Genomic DNA, 24,004 nt, shown 5'->3' with positions numbered 1-24,004 from the left:
GATCAGCCAGTTTATTTATGGATATCAACAAGGCTTTTGATAGCGTCTGGCACAGTGGTATATTTTACAAATTAGACAAATTTCAAAGGCCAAAATATCTACTTCATATTATCATATATAAATACATATTAAAAACAAATAAAAGTCTATACCTAAAATCCAAAATATCTTTATCTCGCTCTTTTCTTCATTCTTCAGTTCCACACTACAAAATTTCAAAGTGTTCTCTTTTTTTCAATTTGCGCTCACATTACCCAGCTCTTTGTTAGCGACCATCTCTCTCTCCCTCTCTCCCTCTCTCCCTCTCCCTCTCTCCCTCTCTTACTTTTCCTGCCTCCCTCCGCCCCCGTCCCTCCTTCCTTCTCCAGCCCTTAATGTTTTTCTCTCCTTTCGCTCTTCCTCTCTCTCTCTTACTCTTCCTGCCTCTCTCCGCCCTCGTCGCTCCTTCTTTCTCCATCCCTTAATGTTTTTTTCTCTTTCGCTCTCTCTCCCTCTCTCTCTTCATACCTTTTTCTACTGTGTCTACTTCTTGCTTCCCTTTGCTCGTCTTCAAATTTTTATTAATGATTTCAATTTCTCTCGTTTTCTATTCAAGTTCGAATGTTTCCGGGTTTTTTCCTTTTTCCTAATTTCCCTTTAGCGAATTTAGAGTAGCAGTTTCTTTTAATTAAATTATGAAACTTGAACGCGATCCGCTTTGAGACGTCACTTAAATTACATTTTTCCTTCTTGTAAATATATTCAGTTTTTTATGTTCCTTTAGCATCAAGAACATGTGTCAACTTTATCCGAGGTGGAATATAATAGCTTTTTTCCATGTTCGGTTCCAGATGGATCAGAAACTTCTTCGGATCCGTTCTCTTTGTCTCGCTCTAGCAACGTAACGTTCAAACATTGACTGGCACCACAAACCGTAGGAACGTTTTTAAGCTCTCGGGCCCTTGCTTTCAGAAAATGCAAAATTATGCAGGAATTCCTTGAAGAATTATCCTGCCTTCTTCCTCAATCATATATTTTCCTGTGACTTCTTGAAAAAAATTCTTCAAAGAGTCCCTTCAGAAGTTATTTCTATCTCCACTCGCTTTTTTCATTTAACCTCAAAAATTATATTTGCGCATTACCTGCTTGCGCTCCTATTTGTTTAATTTTTTGAAAATTTTTCATCTGGTATGCCTGAGTACCACCATAATTCAAACTTCTAACACTCCTAAAGACAAGAGCAAGCAGCATCGTTTTAATTATCCTGAGCGCAACATAAATCAAAATCAGCAACAATTTATGCTGCCTTTTGTTAATGTTCCTCGCTCGAATCGTAATTTTATTCAGCGATTATTAATCGACTAATTTGTAACGAAAACAAAACAAATGTTTTAATCAAAACGGGTCGGATTTTTAATTCCGCTCTTTAAATGCGTATCGACGTTTTAATGACCGGCCCTCGAGCCAAATCAAAGAAAACCACATTTATTCCGCCTAATTATTTTTATGATAAATGATCTTTAATGTTGACTGACCATATCAATCAAAGACTCGATGTGTATAAGCTATTAAAACTATGTACCTTATTATAAAACGCTCATTATTAGTCCATGTTTTTGTACCTCAGATTAAAGTGTAGGGAAATCAGGGTAACAGTAAATAGGTGCTAACGACATGTCTTATGGCTGTATTGCTAATGTCATTGCAACTAATTATTGCCGAATGTAATTAAAGTTTAGCATGAAGTCTGTAGCAAAAAATCAAGGTGACAATGAACATTCTTCGAATGGTTCCAACAACGGCCTTCCTTAACTGCCTGAACTATTTTAATTTTCCGTTTTTTTACAGTTGCATAAAAACAATATTCCCGAACCTTTTCGAGCTCTTTGTTAATCTAGCTATAAATCGGTCTCGCTGCTTGTAGCATTTTAGCACCGTGTCGTCCCCAAGAGGGGCTGGGGTCTTCATAAAGATACGTTACAGTCAGACAAGCTATGGTCCAAGAAAGTGTCAGAACTGTTAAAAAGAATTTTGAACAAATATCGAAACATAATCATTTCGTTTCGCATGGAGAATGAATTTCTTTTTTTTTTTTAATATTTTCTAGATCGTCTGTTAATATCATTAAATAGAGCTACTAGCCAAACAGTAGATTGACGTTTGCTTTATTATTTTTACGATTTTTGAGACTGAAATGATGCCTTTCGGCTTTCATGTTTTTGGCACATTCTAGCTGAAACAGAATTAATTAAAAAACAATCAACCTATATTTCTTAATTTTAAATATTGAAAAACTAAAAATATTGAATTTGTATGATCCGTTATACGTTTTGTATCATCCTCCATTAAAATTAGATTTTGCTGCTGATAACTGATTATCTCTATTAATCTAGGATCTCTCCTACATCGACATTGCGTTCTATTTTTAATGTCAAAAAGGCTTCTGATTAATACCTTGTCGCTCCCCATGCATGTACCAAATTCTCTGCACCATCAAATAAAATTAATTCAGTTCTTGTTATTTTATAACAAAAATAACTTTGATTATCTGGCAAAAAGACAACATATTAATAATGCCAGCACGCAAGTAAGAAACATTTGATTTATTAAAACAGATGGTAATTTATAGGAACACAGCCTTAGGTTATAGGCTTTGAGCAATAGGAGTTAACAAAACACATCTAAAACTGAAAAGAAAAATAGAGCTGACACATGCAAATTTGCGAATAACACCGAACATGCAACAACAACGCCCCAGATTGGTTCGTGATCTGAGATCTAGGAATACCAATAAGTCCGAGCCCATCATAGTAATTTGTATAGTGCAGATTATAGCGCACAAATCAAACAGTTTTACCATTTGCTGGTAGTTACGACCATTATTTTACCATCTTGTCAGATACAAGTTAAGACCTTCGTGTCAGGACTGCGAATTTATGATAGTGTAATCATTTCGCTTTGTGGGATGCATGGACGATACAAGTCCGAGAACATCGACTGGCTGATGTTGATGATTATAATAATTTTCTAATAATTTTATGGCGCGGAAGAGTCTACTGGGTACAGGACCGGGCTTCGGTACCGATCTTGACCCGCGTAAAACGGGCGAAGAAGGTGTCAGCGTTTCATCGGGTTTCCCTCATATTTATAACCACAGGGTTGTAATTGTTTAACTGAATAAAGATCATGAAGATTTGGTTTCTTCCCTCACCGTCGGTCGACAATCGACCAAATCCAAAACGGAGCGGATTGGTATGAGTCAGAACCCTACGCTTTTTTTTCTGTGTACCATAATTATGAAAGTGCTTTGGGTAAACTGGTTCAGCATCAAAACTGGTAAGCCAATTTGCAGGTTTTAAGGAATTTGTTTCCGATTTTACAAAATACCGCACCCCAAGAACCACCGCTCCAAATTAGTAAACGAATTCCAATACAAAATTCATTATATGTATATGTACCCTAATGGCTCGTTGGTTGCGCATGCTCAAAGCTTGTACTAAAAGATCTTACACTTCTGCTGTTTTTTGGACTTCCGTTGCGGGAAAAATACTTCTTCCGCAACATTCTCCTGTTCTGGCGGCCCTGCTGGCACGAATGGATTCCACATACTCCTAATTAGGCACCTCGCCTAAATCTGTCGTTAGATCAAGACCCAGACCCCAAATCTTTCTAGAACGACTCGGGAGTTGCATTGTTTTTCCACGTGTACTTACAGTGAAATTTACCGTAATATTTCCTCCGGCTACAAATGTTGTGAAAAGTCTCTTTCTCTCTCTCGTCTTCAGGCTACTCTCGAGAACACTTAGTCCTCTCATATGAATAATCAAATTTAGCCATCAAAGAAAAACCCTTATTTTATATTTGCCCCTAGACATAGTACGAGGCCGTCATGTTACGATTTTTCTATGAGCGTCAACTTCAAAAAAATAAAATTAGTTTATCTTCGACGACAGGTCAGCGGCGTCCCAGCGACATCGCCACGTTTGACAACGAATATAAATGGGCCAAGTAAATTTATTGGTATTTATCTCTCAGTGCCAAAGTCAATGCCAAATCCGATTTCAACGTCTAGTTTATAAATCCGAATTTACATATTCATTTTAAACACTATATGTACGTATCTCAATTTGTGAAAATGTTACACAATCTTGCATCTCACGCCGTGATATTAGACATCCAAATTTAATTTTTCTCAACTTCACTCTTCTGCTGGCACTGGTCGTCCTGTTTCCATGATCCTCCGGACTGTTCACATTTTTCGTCCAGAATTCAGACCTCCTATAGTTCGTTCTTAAGTCAAGTCCACTTGACTGCTAATTACAAGTCGGAAGTACATTGATAAGTGGGTGAATTGTGTGTTATCTCTGGACACCAGAGATTGAGGTTAATCCAAAGTCAGTGAGATATTCATATCCTCATTTCACTTAATGTCGGTGGTGGATGTCAAAGGATTTTTGGTAGCAAGACATTTGGTTCTGTACCTCTGATTGAAACATTTCGCCTCTGAATAGGATTCTCTCCTCATAATTCTGCACTTTTAAACGTGAAGATGAGTGATTCGAGGATTGTTGAAGCCGCCTTCCTCTTCTACTAATCTTTAAATTCGCTATAAGCTGTGTTTTTCGTCAAGGAACTTAAACTTTCAGATGACGGAGTAAAGCTCTCAAGTCATGTTCAGTTCAATGTTTGCTGCATTGATTCAAAACATGGTAATTGCCATTCATCTGATGAATAACTTAACTCATATTTCCTTTCCAGTTCAGAAATTCAATGTCTGTAGTATAATCAAAGCCAACTAAAGAAGACCTGTCAGAGCTTTAAATCAATGAAAACCGGACATACTACTCGTACAGCCTTCAAGTAATTCAATTGCTATTTATTTCATTTGAGATTGCATCTCACTGTCGCAAGAGCTGGATCTTGCCTTCTTAAACCTGACCTCACTTAAGAACAATTTTTTCGCTACAATTTATGATGCGCTTATTTGTTTAATTATTCCATGGTTGCCAATCAACGACGTAATATCCGTTGATATGGCCATCCCGTCGACCAGATTTAAATTCTGTAGACTTCAATATCAAGTTCTACAATGTCGGTCGTTGAAAAACATTGTCTTTTTGTAAACGTTAAATTGGCTTTTAGTTATAATTTAATTTGAGTTTCCTTTTGCTTCTTTACGGGTTGCTGGTTTTGCAATTCGCCAACTTTCATAAAATCTTTTGAACGATGCGTCCCAAGAAGAGGGGCGCAATCTATTTTTCATTTAATAAACACCTTTCATCTGGAGATTTATCAAGTATTTTATATTAAATCTCAAAGACACAATGTTTCTAAACTGTTTGAATTCGGCCGATCATTAACAATCTATCACCCACTTCACAGATATACAAGTTTCTGAATGATAATAATTTGCTTAACAGTTTAAATGTAATCTGCAGTTCACTTTTTCGGCAGAAAAAATAAAAATACTACATCGTTCCCATTACGAATTGTCAGTGCTCCAGGAGGCTGGCAAATTTTGAGTGATCTAGGATACGTCCGTGTGAATAAACAATGTATTTGATTAATTACTGACATGCTGCTCCAGTTCTATAAATAAGCTCTTTGGTGACGAGCCGCCACTGTTTTTCAAGTGCGGGGGCTGAACGATTGTATTATTTTCCTATAACGAAATAACCAGGGCAATTGCGTGTAGTTAGCATGTAGTATAGGCGAGTCCTTTGACTCTGAGTCATCCCAAAGAAATCATTATCCTAATGCACGCACAATGTCCGTTATTCCATCAAAGTGAGAACCCAGAATTCAAACAATTCCATTGTTTATTCACTATGAAATTAATGCTAAAATCTTTTTATTATAGCGGATATTTACAATGGTTAAGCCTTAATTGTAAAATAGTGTTTGCTTTCTATGTGTTACGTGGAGATTTGGTCGGAACAAATAACAGATAAATCCATGGTATTTAATTTACCACGAATTTTTTCATTCACATTATAAGTAATTATTGAGACGCTATTATACATTTGACTGGTTCAAGTATAAACATAAGGTCCGATACGAATCTTCAAAGAATTTTTTGGGAGTGACTCAGGGACCCACATATTATAAGTCGTGAGAAGTGTGTTGTGTTGTGATGATGGTTCCAATATTAAAAGCTGCACAACATCGAAATAAGCAACACTTTAAGCAACATTGTGTGGAGATTTTTTTGAAAATAAGCCATCTTAATAGGCATAAACGGCAGTAAGGCTGTCAAATAACTTACGGAACGGGCGAAAGGCAAAGAAAGGGTTCTTATATTGAGCGTATAATACGAGCGGGCCACAATAAGACATGCAAAATAAAATGTGGGTCCAAAAAGGTTTTATTGAAAAATAATACCCCGTTCGCAATTAAAATGCAGCTGCGTTAATTTATTTGATTTTACGATCGTGCATCAAAAGGGCCGCCATTTTAATCATATTTCCATTCACTTTCGTAGAAACACGAATACGCTACGCTTTTCTGACGTCACATTGAGCGCGCATAAGTTGGAGTTCTTGGAACGAAGTCGTCGTATTGTATTTTAGGCATGAACAATGAATATTTCCATAAACCTATTCGCATTCAAGTTTCGGTTAAAGAAGGCTGATTTCGTGTCATTTTCAGTCATAAGCATACTCCTTAGTTTTACACAGCATTCTGTCACAAGCACACAAATTCCGTCGGAGCTTCAAGACAAATTAGAGAAATCGTCCAGTTTTCTGGAAGAACTTCGCTCCAAGATCAAATTTCGATGACGTTGTCACGCCTATGATGTTGATCTGGCTAGCAAATGAATTTTTTGGCCGAGAAGTATTTTTCCATTTATAATAAATGCATTTCCGATACCATTTTGATGCCTCGGCATGGTGATTTGAATCAAATAGAGGATTTAATGTCATACACACTACAAATTGTAGGATTTTCGAGAAATTGTAGGCTTGAGAACCAATCCTTCCCTCCCATTCTGTTCTAAATTGCTCATCAGTATATGTAGCTTGAAAAGGAAATTCAGACGTTTCACCCAAAAGGGGTGCATTGATGTTCATTTTCCATTTGACTGTGTTAGAAATTTGCTACATTCACAATTTGTACAGCTCTTAAGACTCGATTTTCCATTAACCCAATTTCATAAAATATCTGAAATTTACGGAATCGTTCAAGAAGAAGCGCTGCAACTCCAGAGCTGTGAGCGAAGAAAATGAAAAATCACCAGCCAATGTTGCAAAAGGAAGTAGAGGAACAGGTACAAGTGTAGGTCTTGATGTGGCCCCACCAATCACTTTCAAGGCTCTTGGGAAACCCAAAAGTAGTGATATTACAGACTCTCAACCAGCTGTGGCAGTATCCAAGACTTCGCTAGGGCGCAAGTAAAGTGAAAATGGTGATATTAAAACTGAATCTACTTCAACAACAACCAGAATCCCTCTTCTCCAGAGCTTTAGTCTGACACAGGAGCTATATAACTGAAGAAGCACTTGTGGAAAACCTTCTACTACTGCTAGAAGGCTTACTCGAAGAAAAAAGCTATCGGATTCAGAAAATTTGAAGGAGATGTTAAAGCTGAGTAAGCAAAGATGAATGATCAGCTGTCTGCTGGAGAATCAGTAAGAAATACACTCTCTTAACCACCTGGAGGAGTAATGAAGCGTAATTCATTCACTACAAAAGCCGATGAAGAGTTACCAGGAGGGGAAGTTTTCAAGGAGATCTCTGTGAACATTACTCCAATGAAGAAGTTGTTGCAGTGACAAAGAGGGTCGAAGTTGAGCTCGATTTGAATGCCATTGATGAGCGGTCTGGAAGTTTTAAGCGTCAGCGAGCAGTCATTGAAGGAGGACATGAGATGTCAAAGAATGAGTGAGCTCCAAGTTTCACTTACTAAATCGCTAATTCTCCTATCATATCTAATTGAAAACTTGTCTGCGGAAGGTGCCACAGTAGATTCATATTATATGCTCTATGGTGCATTTGAAAAGTGTTTTACTAAAGAATCGCCATCAACATCTAGGAGTGCTGAAATGTGAATTCCCCCACGCCCAGAAAAATATCATACGTAGCTGATACCGGCGTATTTCCAAAGTTCAGTGCAGGTTATCATATAAATTCGTAATAAAACTATGGCAAGTTTTACCTCTAGTATGATGTAAAGGAGACGTAAGCACCACCATTGACTCCAGTAAGTTTTCCTTTCATCCGTTCCAGCACCACAGAAATGACCAGCACTGTGGAGGATGTATTGAACACTTCGAAGGATAGCGACAAAGAAAATCTTGATATTGAGGAGGTTCTAAAATTTAAAGAAATTGTTATTCTAGCGTCTTTTTATGTATTATCGCCAGTTATCAGTAAAATTTCTAACATTTTAAAGCTGAATCAGAGAAATACAGCTGTATAAATGAACCATTGAAAGTAGAGGATTTATCGATAATATCAGTAGACAATTCGATTTTTAGAAATAATTCAGTTTCATGGACAAACCCTTTGACGTCAAGTGATGATATGGTGCGTGAATTGAATTCTCTACAGACGTCTCTAGTGTACTGTAGAACGGCTATGTGACCACCGTTGAAGAGGTTATAAAAATCAACACTAAAAATATTGGGGAGAATGTTAATTTGTTAAGTGAGGAGACTGAAGATTTTGTTGAATCCGATCAGCTGAATTCTGAACTCCATAAAACACACGCAGATTTGCAAAGAATTTAGTGTCTTTAGAACTTTTCATGAGGGAGGAAGGCAGGTTTCATGAAATAAAAAGCTTCTTTTTTGTGAACTTTTTCCATTGTTTAAGCCAAGTAGATTTTTAGTTTCAGTTTATTGCTAAATTTTCTTGAAAGTTCGAAATTATTTAAAGATAATTGCAAAAATTCTTCACCTAAGGCTCACCCCTTTAAACAATGCAAATTTACAACCCATACTATACCCTCCCTATCCCTATAAGGATGATTCTTTTATAATACGTTTAGATAGTAGTTGTTTTTTTTATTTTATTATATTTATTATATTATATATAAAAATTTATCACGGATGACTTTGGTTGGCAGTAAGGTAACGTAATTTGTCTAAAAAAGGTTAAATTCTCATAGTAAAATGTGTCAAAACTCCAGGAAGCATTTTAACATAAATATTGATTCCTTTTTTTCCGACTTGAAGCCGATAGAAAACATATGGGAATGAATGAAAATTGAAGACGAGCGAAAGGCGTTCGACATCTAAAACGAAAAATAAATAAATAGAATTTTAAACTTATAATATCGCTGCTGAAATTTGTTTAGTCCATTCATCACAAATCCATCCGATTCATTGTTGAGCAACAGACTACAAACCTTTTTAAGAATGAAGTGTCAATGCATCAGCAACTAAAATAAACTTGTGAACTTTTATATAAAATTTAGTTGAAATACGAGGAAAACAATAATAGCTTTTTCGAGTATAAATACTTTCTAGATGTAGAATTTTTGTTTTTCAGTTTTTTTCAAATCCCATTACCGCATGTGTTGATTGTTTTTTTTCCGTCTTCGTAAATTGAATATTCAAGTGTCAATATTCAAATTCAAGACACACTAATCACTAGTTTTACGGGAAATTAGAGAGTAATCCCTTGATTCATGTCGATCAAATAGTTGCGTGAATCTCTCAAATTCAGGAAGCGCTTCCGAAGCCCGACGTCAAAGTGACGTAGCTAAATATTCCTACGCCCTACAATGCTAACAAGAGCACCTCACATTGTTAAGACGTTTCAGTCAAATTGACAGTTCAAAGTGACAGTTAAATCGGCTCCAATCACTAATTGGACTGGTCTTTTCATCTTTTGTCGTTCCAAGAGAATTCGAATGCCACTCTTAGGGCAGCCTATTAATAAAACACATTGAGCAATTCTGTCTTAATCCTCAGACCAGCATTTTTACTCAGCTTACGCCGTACTATATTTACACCATATTTTTATTGTAATTGAAAACTGACACATAGACTGAAGCACCCACACAAACCTCGAACAATCCGAAAAACACATCGGACCAGAAGTAATTATAAAATTAGATCTAACCAGGCATGGTAATATAGTCCGCGTATACCTGACGGCATTAACCACACGAAGTTAGATATTAAAATAGCAGACTGACGGCTGACAGACGATGACTGATTATACCCACCAGACATGTGATCGAATTAGATGCGAGAGACAAATAAAAATATTATGTGGCACACAGTTTTATGTAAATAGTTTAAATCTGTCTTCAATTTGCAACAGTGTACCTACATTAAGGTCAGCTTAACAGACCCGAAAGGACAGATTTTGATTCATAAACGTCGTTCTGGGATAAGTTATCGTTTCAATATGGTCTTACTTTTACGACGTCCCGTATAGTCGGTTTTTATTTAGTCAAAGGACATTTTGAGTTTTATGTTTATCACTCTCTTTCCATGCAACTTCTTCCCCATTTTGATCCGGTGGATTCGATCAAAGGAATCATCGCATATTGTTGCACTTACGACTTTAATGGTCCGCTTGCTTTGTGTCTGGATTCTTATGCACTTTGTGGTTGATATATTGTCGGTGTGTGGCTCACCATTTTAATTTTAATAGCCCCACATACGAGGGAAATATATAGAACCTCAGGTGGAGCAATATAGCATCCTACGTTAAATCATCCATCATCGTTACTCATAGCGGATCATCACCTTCTGGATCAACGATTATTGACTTATTGGATGGAGTATCCATCTCTTCCAGTATCACTGAATTATTTTCGATTGCCTCCCGTAATTCCGTGATGTTCTATTTACGCCAAAACAGCAGCGCTAATGACCGTTTTAAAAATCTTTTAATAACCTGAATCATCATTTGACATTTTTGTTTTGTTTTCCTGGCTGGATCTTGAGAATTCCACGATGATTTATTTAATTTTAGAGTCTGTAGATTATGATTTAGGTTTCTATTTCGGGAGCAAAGTAATTACATTTGATGCTCGTTCTTTTAACAAATGGTTTCGATCCAAGACATGGCGACTGTTCGGGACACGTGGTGATTTCGGAGGAAAACTGTAACATTCGCTTTAAGCGCGCAGTTAAAATTGCCATTCTAGACCCTTCATGTTTTCTTATGACATTATATTTTATATATACCATTAACTCGATTTTAGATCCTTTTCACCCGTTGTGGTAGGTATAAGGTGGCAACTGCCACTGAGAAGTTCCTGAGGATGATTCCAAAACAGTCCCAACCAACATGGTTCGGAACATTGTAGAATATGACTGAATTGTGCATTTTTTATTCTCCGTGAGACTCGTTCGGAGGGAAAAATCAAAAATAAATACTCAATTTCCGTCGATTTGGGGAGTAAAGCAGGCCAAAAAGATCTCTGCCTTTCAAAATATTTAAGAAATTACATTCGACAAAAAAATTTTTTACTGCAGTGAAACCTGGTTATTTTTGAAACAAAAAAGATACAAAAGTCTCAATTTAAATGTTAATTGGTAGATTTTTCAACAATTCAAAAAAACAAAAACAACAATGTTTTTGTGTATATATATGATTTCGCTCTCTATTCATTGTCTCTTTTCTAAAAATTTTTCATTTTTTTATCAGTGATCTTTATTGCCATTATTTTGTAGTTTCAGTTTCAATTTGTTAATTTTTCCCTTTTTTACGATTAATAGATTTGCAGAAACCTGCGAACTCTAAATTTTAAGAAACTAATCGACCTAAAAAAAAACATTAAGAGATATGAAGAACCTAAACTGAGCTGAAAGAAATTACTAAATTTCGAGGTAAATTTGTAGAAACCCGAATTGAATTAAACCCGACAAAATAATTAGCAATTTAGAAGGAACTCGGAGGAAATGACATGAGTTCTTTAGTAAATTTAAGGTATCTCAAACCGACCTAAATGAGAAAATATTTAGGATAGTTAAAAATCCTCCGAATCGAAAATACCAATGGGATAGGTTCGATGTTCTTCAACACATCTATCGCTTACAATAGCATTAGGAAACACATTTTTGGCGTCAAACGAAACATCGTGGGATTTTTCGATTTTTCTGTGACGTATAGCAGAAAAGGGATTTTTGATAAAAGTCTTGAAATATGTAATTTAAATTTCTATAAAATAATAGCAGCCCCAAACTACTATTTAAGTATATTATGAATAGAAAAAAAAGAAAAAAGGGATTTTTGAGGTTAAGACACTTAAAAATGAAATTACGCTAGCATTATTAAAGGACAAATGGAAGTAGGGAACAATCAAGAAATTATAGAGGACAACTGAAGATACATCAAGAAGATACCTTTGTTTTTTCTTCCTTTGTCGTTTGATTGTTTTATTTAAATAAATATTTATAAATTCCACTGAAATGAATGTAACAATCCCGTTTCCTTTTCAATGAAACTCTGAACAGTAACCATTTTGCATTTGCCAGTTACGAGGTTAAAAAATCTCCACGTGTCTCCACTAGACCCCATGTCTAGGACCGAAAACATTTATTACAAGCATCAAGCGAGCGTTAAATGTAATTACTACACTCCCGAAATAGAACTAAAATCATAATTCATGCAGGAAATTAATTATTTGTATATTAAAAATAATGTCGTTAATTGTGTGGTTGTTTTTCGAAATTTTGGAAATATATCAAATCTACCAGCCAGGTATTTTTCGGAATAATCATACTTAATTAATATGTTTATTTTACTAGTTGTAATGGGGACCTTCAAGCTGCACGAAATTTAAAAATAATGTTCCAAGTGAAAGTGAAAAATGCAAGATTTTGTGACGTCGTGGTGAATATTCTTGTTAGATGCAGGCTTTCATAATAATTTTTTTTTTTTTTTAAATTTTTTATTTAGCTCTGGCGTATCAATGATACGAGTTCATCAACTTTCGTTGACGCGAATTATTTAGGAAATTCCTCTCTATTTATCGTAGGGAATGACTTCTCTTGATCAATTCGTGCTCCGTCATTTTACATGATATAGGTAGGTGTAAAAGAAAATTAAACTCAACACATTTAAGTCCGGTATTTATTATTCCAATAATTAAAAATGAAAACACACATACGTCGTTCAGCCATAAAATTAATACAAGGAAGACATTTATTTTCTTAATCCTAAAGTTACCTACATTTGTTTAGCACGTTCCCATATTTTTCTTGACAGACGCATTAATTTATACGCTGATGGGTTTTTTTGTTTGTTGTTAATAAAGTGGCAAAAGTCCAACCAGTTTTATCGTCTAATGTTTCAATTTCAAAGGTTCCCGTTACCCACTTCCACGTCTATAACGAGGAAAATTACTGATCATTTTCCGATGCGTTTCCTGCGAAATGACATAGGTACCTCCAACTGCCGGGAATAATCTCATTATCTCGGACGAAAATAAAACGTAATTAATGGGATTATTATATAGAAAAGACGTTGGGATAGTTGAAACTAATGACTATTGTAATTAAAAATGAATTAAGATTCTTGTGCCAAAGGCTCGTGAGTAATCAATGTTTGTTTGACAATTAGATCTCCGTTTCCTCTTCAGCCGAACCTGATACAACCGGCGACATTATTTAATTATTTATATACCTGGCTGGTCCTTTGTAAACTGATAGCTAACAAGTGTTGTTCTTTTTCAGGCTCACCGATTAACCGACTTCCAATCATGGCCAAATCCGTTCTGGACCTTTTCGAGCTCTATAATCTTGTAATCGCTCGCGGAGGTTTGGTTGATGTTATTAATAAGAAGTTGTGGCAGGAAATAATCAAAGGACTTCATTTACCCTCTTCGATAACGTCGGCTGCTTTCACTTTAAGGACTCAGTAAGTATTTATGTTTCCAGATGTAGGTATAAAGACCGATTGGACTCTGATTATTATCGCAAGGTTCGATGTCTTTGACTAGAGATTTCGTCGCTTTTCAGGGTACAAATTCTTTAGATATACAGAGTGATTTTTTAACACGCGCTTTAGGGATTTTAGCGCAATGCATTTCTCCGTTTTTGTTCCAAATGAGCCAGAGCAAAAATTACCTAACGGGTCGTTGTTTATGAAGGTGTTTTCAGCTGATGTTGGGTTGTGGCAAAAATTTTCAATTAAAACTGTGCTGCAAATTTTCTGCTAATCAATTTAGAGAATTAGACAAGAGAAGTGTGCGTTTTTTTCAACGTTCCTATCTCAACACTAGAGATAATGCGGCAAAGCATCTTGTACGTTTATACAGTTTGTCCCAGATAAGGATGAACAGCTGGGGATCTCGGAAACGGTAATAGAGACAAAATCGCTTAAATTAGGAAAAAGTTACGCAATTTAAAGCAAATTAATAATGTGTTTTTATACCGGTTAAATTCCGAATGGGTTCGAAGATGTCCGGAAAAAAACGAATTTGGCGGTTTTCGTTTTTTGCAAATAAGTCTGGTACGGTTACAGTTAGAAAATAATTATTAAGCCATTTTTTTTAGAACTTCTTGGCAGTGTTGTCAGTTTTCTTGTTAAGTCCTTACTTTTAGAGATAAATTGTTAAACTTTTCATATAGGTGTAATATCGAATATTTACATTTTTAAAATCGTCATAAAATTCCCATTTCTGTATTACATTTGGTAATTCTCTCAGAGATTCTGAGATATACCCATTAAGACATTTTTTGAATCGGGTATGATTTTGATTTATAGCGATGGTACACATCACACTTTAACATTTTTTTACACTACAGTGGTAGACTTTATCGTATTTTGTTTAGCCAACAATTCATTCATTCATAATAACTATAGGTGGGTACTATTTGTCCCGTGGCCAAATCGTGGCATTATAGCACGAGAAAAGTCTTTTGCTTTATGTAGAATTTCACGTTTACTGGCGTTGTCTTCAGTAACGAATTTAACGGAATAAGCGCTTCTAAATATAAATCTACTGAATGTTCCTTTATATCAGGATTGCTATTACTATTTGAGGAAAGAGCGGCATTTGAAAGTATGTCTCAGAGAACTGTCTTATCAAACGTGATCCAAAAGTTTCATCACAGTTTCATTAAGCTTCGTCCACACTGAAGCAACATTCTGCCTATGTTTCAGATTTTTCCGAGCTATTTCTTATGATTCAAATGTGTCTCAACTGTTTTTAAGACGTTTTTAGTTCAGGTTAGTTCATTCCAAGACAAAAAATTTGAAAATATAAGATGTTGATAAAGTACAGACAGAAAATTGCTAAAATTTTCAAATATTGTCGTTACTCCATAAAAGACAATCAAAATATACATATTTTAAGTATCTTTAATATGAAATATTTAAATTATTCACTTCAAAAGACGCCCAGTGTATTTTGAAAATATGTTCGATTCGTAAATGAGTACTACTACGTTCCTTCCTCCATTATTTTAGAGCTTTCTCAAAAAATGTCTTACATGACGGTTAAGAAAAAAAGGTGTATACGTACTAATGGCATTTTCTATTATAAAAAACCACTACATATTCAGGATCTTAGAAATTCGAGGCATTAATATTGCTGTTGCATTATACGAGATAGTGAGTTGGTTAGAAGGAAAATTGAGCATTTTAATGCGGAATACTTAAAAATTTACCGAAATAAAATTTAGTTTGCACAAACTCATCATCCAAGAACTGTAACTTTAAAGGCCAATATATCAACATTCTGGTAACTTTGATGTGAAGATAATTTCCATAGATATTGAGAAATTAACAATGCTCCGCTCTGAATTCATGTTTCCGTAAAAATGATCTTACTGTTTAACTTATCCAGAGTTTGATATATAGGCCCTTAACAGCGTTATCGCTTGCCCGCAGATTTACTCACTTGTTGATTCATACCTGGCCCTAAAGAAGTTTAGCAATTGAATTTTTCGCTCATAAATAATTTTGTTGGCGCTTTAAAGAACACCATTGAGTATTCTAATCTTGAAAGGAAATGTGCAAACCACGTCAGTATTCCTTTTTTAAGATTATATTTGAAACAACCGTCCAGAGATGGTTCTGGTTCCCGTATTTATGTTCTTGGTTACTGCTAAACTTAGTTTTACCCTTAAAGTTTTTCTGCTCAACCTCCAATCTGAGTAGAGGTATTTTCCTTCCCTTATAAATTTGCTGTTTTTGTTTAGAGAGCAATGAATTATTTTCAATGTATTTGTCTTAATTCCCTCACTTACAAGTCTCAAGAGTAGGTAGCTACGTACATACATATTAAGGACCTAGAATCACCTCTTAAACAATATTTAAGTTATCTCTTCATCTTTCAAGCATCATCTTCTGCCACATGAACACGCCCTAGCAAGATAAGCACAATGATTAGCTCTCTCAAAATTGTCTCAAAAAGCCAATTACAAGACACGTTTAATTAGTTCTAGAGTAATAAATAAAATGAGCTACTTTATTGGCAATTTAAATGTTCCGAACCCATTACCAATACAATTTTCATATTCCCTCTATTCGGCCATTAAAATGACGACTGAAAAGAGGACTGCTTTTATTATTTCACAAAAACCCACACATAAAATTCGGCAATAAATCACTTTTATTAAATATAATTAACCTCAAAACTTCTTATAATAATTAAAGCGGATTTAACATCTTTGAGCTTTAGAGTTGAGCCTCATTTTTACTTTTTTTTTTTTTAACTGACTCGTTTTATTGACCGTTCAGGGTGATGTATCAGTTTAATAGCGTATGATTTAAATTTTTATTGACATCGGGCTGTAAATCACGGTTTCGTGTATGCCCCAATGGCACACCGCATCGGAAATAATCTCATTCCTTCCACGGTGTGTTATTTTATTTCTTTTCCTTTTCAGCTTTTTTTTATATGTTAAATTTTATGTTTATTTCGCCGCTGGGAGATGAAACCAATGAGAAGACCGGGTTTTTGTTCGAAGCCTTCTCGTAATCTTTTTAAGAGCAATTTTCATTGCCGCATGGCAGTCGCTATTTGCATATAATATGGTTTTGCGCCATATTCTTCTTAATTTCTTTCAAAGATATATGCGACAACTACAAAATTAAAGGACATTTTTACGTCAAAAGTGTAACCATCAAAAGCGTCTTAAAATCTACAGAATTTTAAAACATTTCTATAATTTTTTTCTCATTTTTGAACGTTTTCTAACCCTGTTTCAAAGACTGGAAATTAAAGTTTCAATATTTTCAAATTATTAATTATTTGTTAATAATAAAGTTGAAAATTTTCTTGTATCTCAACATGTCCGGGACTTACAATTTTCTTAAATTAAATTAATTTTATCTCATTTTTTAATATACCTCTACCCGGATTTTTAAATTGAATTTTCAAAAATTTAAAATCTCAAAAATGATTTAATTATAAAGTGAAGAAACTTTCGATCATTTTTTTCTAATTTTTGAGGCTTCCTTTTTTACGCTTTAAAGACGTTAGCAAATTTTTTTACTCAAAATGCAGGTCGACACTAGAGTCCTCAAGAAGTAAATATAGTACTTTTGAAAGCTTCCTAAAATTTGCATTTATTTTGCTTCTTTTTTACTCGCTCCTTTGCTCAAATTTTGGTTGCAAAGAATAATTAATATATTTTACAAAAGATTAGGTTGACTGACTTTATTAAAATTTAAAAAAAAACTGAAGTAATTTGTTAACTTCAAACAGAGGTTTTTAAAACTTCCTTAAAACTTGCAGTAATGTTTACTCTATTTGATCCACCTCTGTGTTCAAATTTGAACTTTAAACTAAAACATATTGAAATGTTTAAGTTAGTTCAGATTTTTCTTCTAACTTTTTGTGAATGAAATGAAACCTCCAGTAGCGCCCCAAGACTTCAAGAATTTTTCTAATTTTAATAAAATGCGCTAATATTCTACTTTTTCGAGACTACTATGTTTTTGGTCTTACATGAGGTAGTAAAGACATGGGAAAGACAAATTGAAATGATACTGGTAGTAAGATTTTGTTACAGTAGACGTCACTGTATTTACGTCTTACGTTAATTAAGATATGTAGTAGTTTTCATTATGACAATATTGAGAAGTGTGAAAACTAATGAAGCTGTTAATAAACTTAACTTGTTTTGGCCATTATTATAGGTGTCTGAATGGTTTCTAGAAGCTTTGAATCCTGAAAATTTTACCCACATTGTGTGTGTGCTTCAGCTAATTGCCACTCAACTTTTGTAACTGTAACATATATCACACTGTATATTTTTATTTTTAATTGCACGTATCAAAAAACATCAAATTCTGAGGAATTTTATTACAATAAAGTTTCCGTACTATTTAAACACTATTAATTAGTAATTCTAATACAAATTAAACAATTCATATTTGCCTGCGAGGCATTAAATTTACCAGATTTCTTGTTACCGTTGGCGGTATTTCTTGTAATATTCTTTTAAGGTCATCTTTGTTATTTATATTGTGTCATTTTATTCTACGCTTCAATTCTTATAAATATCTTATCGGATTTAAATCCGATAATAGGGGCAAGCGGGGCAATATACCTACTTTTAATATTATAGAGCAGCCAGTGCCTTGTTAAACACGCAGTATACTTTGGGCCGTTGCCATGCACAAGAGAAAACGATCTGTGGAGGCCCAATTTTTCAAAACTTCTCAAGAGATTTGACTTTAGATCGTTCAAATGTACTTTACTGTCCATTATTGTATCGACAAATACTAACTTTCCAGCCCCTACAGCCCCACATCATAAAGGTTCTGTGTGCAAAGTGCAACATTTGCAACACTTGCACATCAAGTTTCAAATTTTTAACTCTGAATTCGATTATTTCCAAACCTTTTGTCTAACTTGTGATCTGTGTATATTAAACTTACTTTTATCGCTGAATATGACACGATCCGAAAAGCTCTGATCTTTGATTTGAACGAGCATACTTTGACCTCTTAGGTCTATTAACTTTGGATATAAACGGTTTTTCTGCAGATAATTAGGGCATTATAATTGTGTTTTCTTAAAATAGTTCGAACATATTCACCGCTACATTCCAGATGCAAATAAGATCTTTAGCAATTTCCGTTACCGTAGTTTTTGGATTTTTTTCTTATTTTTTGAAAATTAAATCTTCTGCTAACCTTTGGACAACCAATTCTTGCTATTGTATTAATGCTGCCATATTTTCCACAATGTTCAGTGATAGGTACATTGCACTGTTGACTTCGATTTTTTACAATTTTATCAACTTTTTTAACTTGATTAGCTTTCTAACCTTGATAGTTCACAATTCCTTCAACACATATCAAATTATTTTACTAGTAAAAAACCAAAGCTAAACTAGAATGAATGATATTTAGTTATGAGATTGTAAATAATTCTTATCACACGGAAAACAAAATAAGAACAATTTTTTGCTACCATTTTTAAAATCGTAATTGTAAATGTGTAAGTCGCTTTTGATACGTGCGATTATGAATGAAAATACCAAATAATATAAATTGTGTAATATTTAAAATAGTGCTGCTTTACTTACATACTCTGTTAAAAAAAATACTTGTTGTTTTTAGCAATTTTAAAAGTAATGTTTTAATGTTATACGATCATACCGAGATTTTTTTGTACCACTGTCTTTGGAAATAACAGATGGTTGTATACGATGCTTTTTGTAAAGAAAAATCAAAAAAAGTTGGGGGGGGGGTGTATCTCTACAAGTTCAACTTCCCTGAATAACATGGTTTGTAAAGTACAAATTTCAGACAACAGTCTTAAAACTACAAAAAATCATACCTACAAAGGAAAAATCCATGATAAACTAATAGAGAAAGTTGCTAAACCGATGACTAATAAATTGGCATATCGGAAAAGTAAACACATATCAGATTTCACGTAAATATGTCATTATTCGCCAATCCCAAAATTGAGCAATTGAGTAACAATCAAAACATGGCTACATCCCGTAATATTAAACAAATTATGATATTATGTTTTTCGTAACTAAATATTTGCTTTTTAAAAGCGATTGTACTCAAGCAAACATGCGGGTGTAATTTTACCATAGGTGGAGATACCGAAATAAGCTTTGTTAATACAGTTTATTCAAGGTTAGAAACCATTTTTACTAGCAGATTATAACTAAAGATATAAAGGATGTAAAGGTTTCTTGGAAATTAAATAATACCATTTTGTGGAGTTAATCCTGTTTGACTATTCTTCATAAAATAGATGAGACTGAAGTTTGAGAAAATTTGCCTTCTTAAGGATCGTATTGTTGAGGAGGTCACAAACTCAAAATTTGGCGAAATTTGACGAAAGTAATTTAATAACTAGGACTCTTGATAATTTCTATAGAGAATTCTTTAAGTGTTGCAATTATGTTCTATATTGTATGGTATTTTACTTATCATAAAAATTGCAATACCTAGATTAATACATCAAATTCAGGCAAAGTTGGTATACATATTTAGTTGTACTAGTGGTATAATTGATCAGATTTTACATACATATAACGCCGTGCGTTACATACCAGAAGTATTAGAATCAATAGCTGTACCATACATTCAACGTATTAGAAACGTTCTTTTCCAGTAAGACAATGCACGGCCATATATTGCTCGTATAACTATGGCTCATCTATAAAGTCGCAATGTTAATGTGCTTCCTTGGCCTACCCGCTCTCCCGATCTTTTCCTCATAGAACACGTATGGGACGTGACAGGAAGAAGAGTTATTACATTGGAGAATCCATTTTTATCCACTTTAGGAGAGTTACGAAATACAATTCAAGTTGTGTGGAAAACATTACCTCAAGAGGAAATGCACCATTTACTTAGAAGCATGCCCAGACGAGTTTCGAAGGGTGTAAATTCACAAGGTGGTTGGTTACACACATTACACGAATTTTAAAGATTTTGGCTCACTGGCGAGTTACATCATTTATTTTGTATAGTGTTATCAATATATTTGCAAAGTTTCATTAAACTACGCACATTATTTCTAGGTATTGCAATTTTTATGATAAGTAGTATGTTTCCATACAAGTTTAAAAACTGATTTCGTTCCAAGAGGGACTTTTATTCCCTTAATGAGTTTGGGGCACAAATAATTTTAGTTAACAATTATTTTTTACAGGTACATGAAATACTTATACGAGTATGAATGCGAAAAACGAAACTTAAGCACACAAGCGGAACTGCAGGCTGCAATTGATGGAAATAGACGAGAAGGAAGAAGAGGCAGTTATGGCCACTTCGATGGCATGCCCAGGTACGGCTTCGAGTAAGTTTCGATTTTTTCCAACTCGCGAGTGAAGAAGTTCATTTTACCGCACTCGTTTGAGTGAATGAGGAATTTACCGCATCGAGTGTGGTAAAGTTTGTCTTCAGCACTGTGCGTGATAAAGCTACTTTTCGTACTTATGTGGAGAAAAGTGCCCTTGAATAGGTAAGTTATTTGAGTGCAGGAGAGGAAACTGCATGCCTTTGGGTGAAGGATGGAACAGTAGTCCTCTAAAGTTGATTTCTTAAATCAAAATATCATATTTGTTAATTTGCAAAAACGAAACATTATTTCTGTGAAAAGTTTTCAATTTCGGCAAATTGGACCTGAATGTGGTACCTGACCCGCCCGCGAAAGTGCCAGTTTTCGCACATACATCGTTCGTTCCCCCAAGTCGTAGTTTGCGCTTTTGAATTGTTTGCTTTTATTTATTTGACTTTTTGATTTTCCAGGCCTCCAAATCCAATCCCGCTGAACCCTCTCACATTAGCCCAAGCAGCCGCCCACCAACAGCAAATGGTAGCCAGAGTAAATCCTGCCATGTCAACGGGATTAAGTATGCATAATGGTGCTCACCATCCTAGTCACCCACCACCAATGAACGCACCCACCAATGGAGCGCTAGCTCATCCTAACTTAGCAAATTTTACACCTCAAGAATTATTAGATTACGTGAGACTCATCAATCAAGAAATGAGGTGAGTGGAAGCAATTCAATGTGTGGCCTCATGAGGAGAGTTAGTGAAGAGTTATTTTTAAGTTTTAAAATAGGCGTTGGATTCATAAATATGGGTATCTCTCATTTGATGGGTATTCTCGAAGGTATCTCTACTATTGAATGTTAACCTGAACAAAGAAAATTTTATTCACATGTACAATATATCTTCATTTGTTAACCTCAAATGGAAGGCGAAACATCTATTTCTTAGTTTTCTCAACTAATATTTTGTAATTGACAATATCTCCGAATATACAGATCTTCCTCTGGGATAGAGGTAATTCTATACATCAACCAATAATAAGTTCTATATTATAAACTTTTACTTTATTTTATTTTATTTTTTAAAATAATACCTCGCACACCAGTAGAAGTGGTTGTAGCGGTAGAATACCACCTTATTTTGAATTAGAATAGAAAGATAGGTCAGGTTTGTCCATCGTTGTGGTCCAGTTTTTATAACTGCATTATTAAACACAATTACTCTCCTGCTATGTATCGCATAACAGTTTCCTTACTATTCTATTGCAGAACTGCGGCGGCTACAGCAACATCACCCACCCAAGTAGATCTGACGCTTCCAAACGGCACCACAAATCTCACTCCTCTAGAGCTCCAACAGCGCATGAGTTTTTACAACTGGTGCAATAACAATAGAACACAAACTGAACCTCAGAAGGAGCCGATCAATCTTTCAGAATCAACTTCAACTTCAACGGTTAAACGGGAGCCGGAAAATAGAGAGTCTCCTCCACCACCAAAGAGAGTTTCCAGGGAAGGTGATGAACGGTCCAATTCGCACACCCCCGAGAGTGTTGCACCAATCCACAGCACGCATATCAGGATTAATAGTAGAGGTATGTTAAGGGTGTTGGTTTGGTTCGAACAAGGAAAAACTGAAAAAAAAAAGGAATCTTCGGAGACGGAAATTTCCCAGAATTAATTACGTCTTGTGGAAACGATGATAAACATCAGAAAACTATTTTTAGTTTCCAAAGCGCGAAGTGAGGGTATGTCGGATTTTTTTAATTATAATTCAGTAGAAACACTTTTAGGGCTATATTCAGTAAATTTTTGGTTTATATTTGTTATGAATATGAAAATCTTGGTTAATAGAGAGAAATGGTATAAGATACATGATTCATAACTCGCTGTTCATTGGAAGCCCGTCGCTTCGCTGCCATGTTTTGAATTCTTGGGCTGGTGGGAAATTGAGCTGCCTCATAAATCTTGTATCTTAGTATACTATTGCCAATTCCGGGACTTATGAGCCTATAAAAAATGTTTGAGTCAACAAAGGCTCAAAAAATCCAATGAGAATCAAGCATCCACTACCTTAAAATCAAATAAAACATTTTGATTATAAAATGTTCTGCTTCAGTTGGCAACACTTACCTGTCACTTGTCAGTGTCAAATTTGCGAAAGTGTCTTAAATTGAGCTCCCTAAACAAACTCTTTGATTTCATAAAACCCTCAGTATTCATTGCCTTAACCATAATCCACTAATATTGACTGTCCGTAGATACGCAGGGTGATAATTGTTATCTAAAAAGTGTACTTAAGTAGCAATGACAACGCCGCAAATTCAAATATTTGTGTATTTCTGTCAAAGTTTGATAAACACTTTTAAAAACAATTGCCAAACGCTGCGTTGCCATTCCTCGTTTAATATGCAGAAAGATTGAGCATGTTAAATGTAGGAAAATTCCAATTATAAATATATTTTCGTACAATTTCTCGGAAAGCTTTGGGTCGGTCATATTTCATTGTCACAATTCTGGCTCTTTTCAAAATTTGATTCTTCGAATGCAGAATTCTCTTGAGGAGTGTTTTAAGCAAATTCTAGCAATTACATACAAATTGTAACAATAAGCAAGTAAGCTAAAATCGAAAAATTTCGACAAATAATTTGTCATTGAAGTTGCTAACAAGCCCTGCATCAACAATTCGAAATTACAGAGTGAGCGAAGTGCCAGGAAACACAATCAATCACCCGGGCTTCACTCTATTCGAATCAGTTAATTTTGCTTTCCGAAGTTCTTTTTATATGCGTGCCAAAGTGACGCAACGAAAAGTTTATTAAATTCAAAGCAGATCATTAATTTCAACG

General features: G+C 34.8%; 1 protein-coding gene across 2 annotated transcripts in view; it reads left to right on the top strand.

The window, feature by feature from the left end:
• Positions 1–24,004, top strand: part of retn (retained) — a 120,844-nt gene that overhangs the window by 94,440 nt on the left and 2,400 nt on the right. For both annotated transcript variants that reach the window (XM_066403474.1, XM_066403475.1), the window contains 4 exons: positions 13,620–13,803; positions 21,029–21,175; positions 21,628–21,873; positions 22,425–22,750. In XM_066403474.1, coding sequence (XP_066259571.1) covers positions 13,620–13,803; positions 21,029–21,175; positions 21,628–21,873; positions 22,425–22,750 — 903 coding nt within the window. The remainder of the gene's footprint in view (positions 1–13,619; positions 13,804–21,028; positions 21,176–21,627; positions 21,874–22,424; positions 22,751–24,004) is intronic.

The sequence above is a fragment of the Euwallacea similis genome, chromosome 29 (assembly GCF_039881205.1).
Source record: "Euwallacea similis isolate ESF13 chromosome 29, ESF131.1, whole genome shotgun sequence".
Classification (NCBI taxonomy): Eukaryota; Metazoa; Arthropoda; class Insecta; order Coleoptera; family Curculionidae; genus Euwallacea; species Euwallacea similis.
Note: the sequence above shows the minus strand (reverse complement) of the source record. Positions and strands in the feature narration are given on the sequence as shown.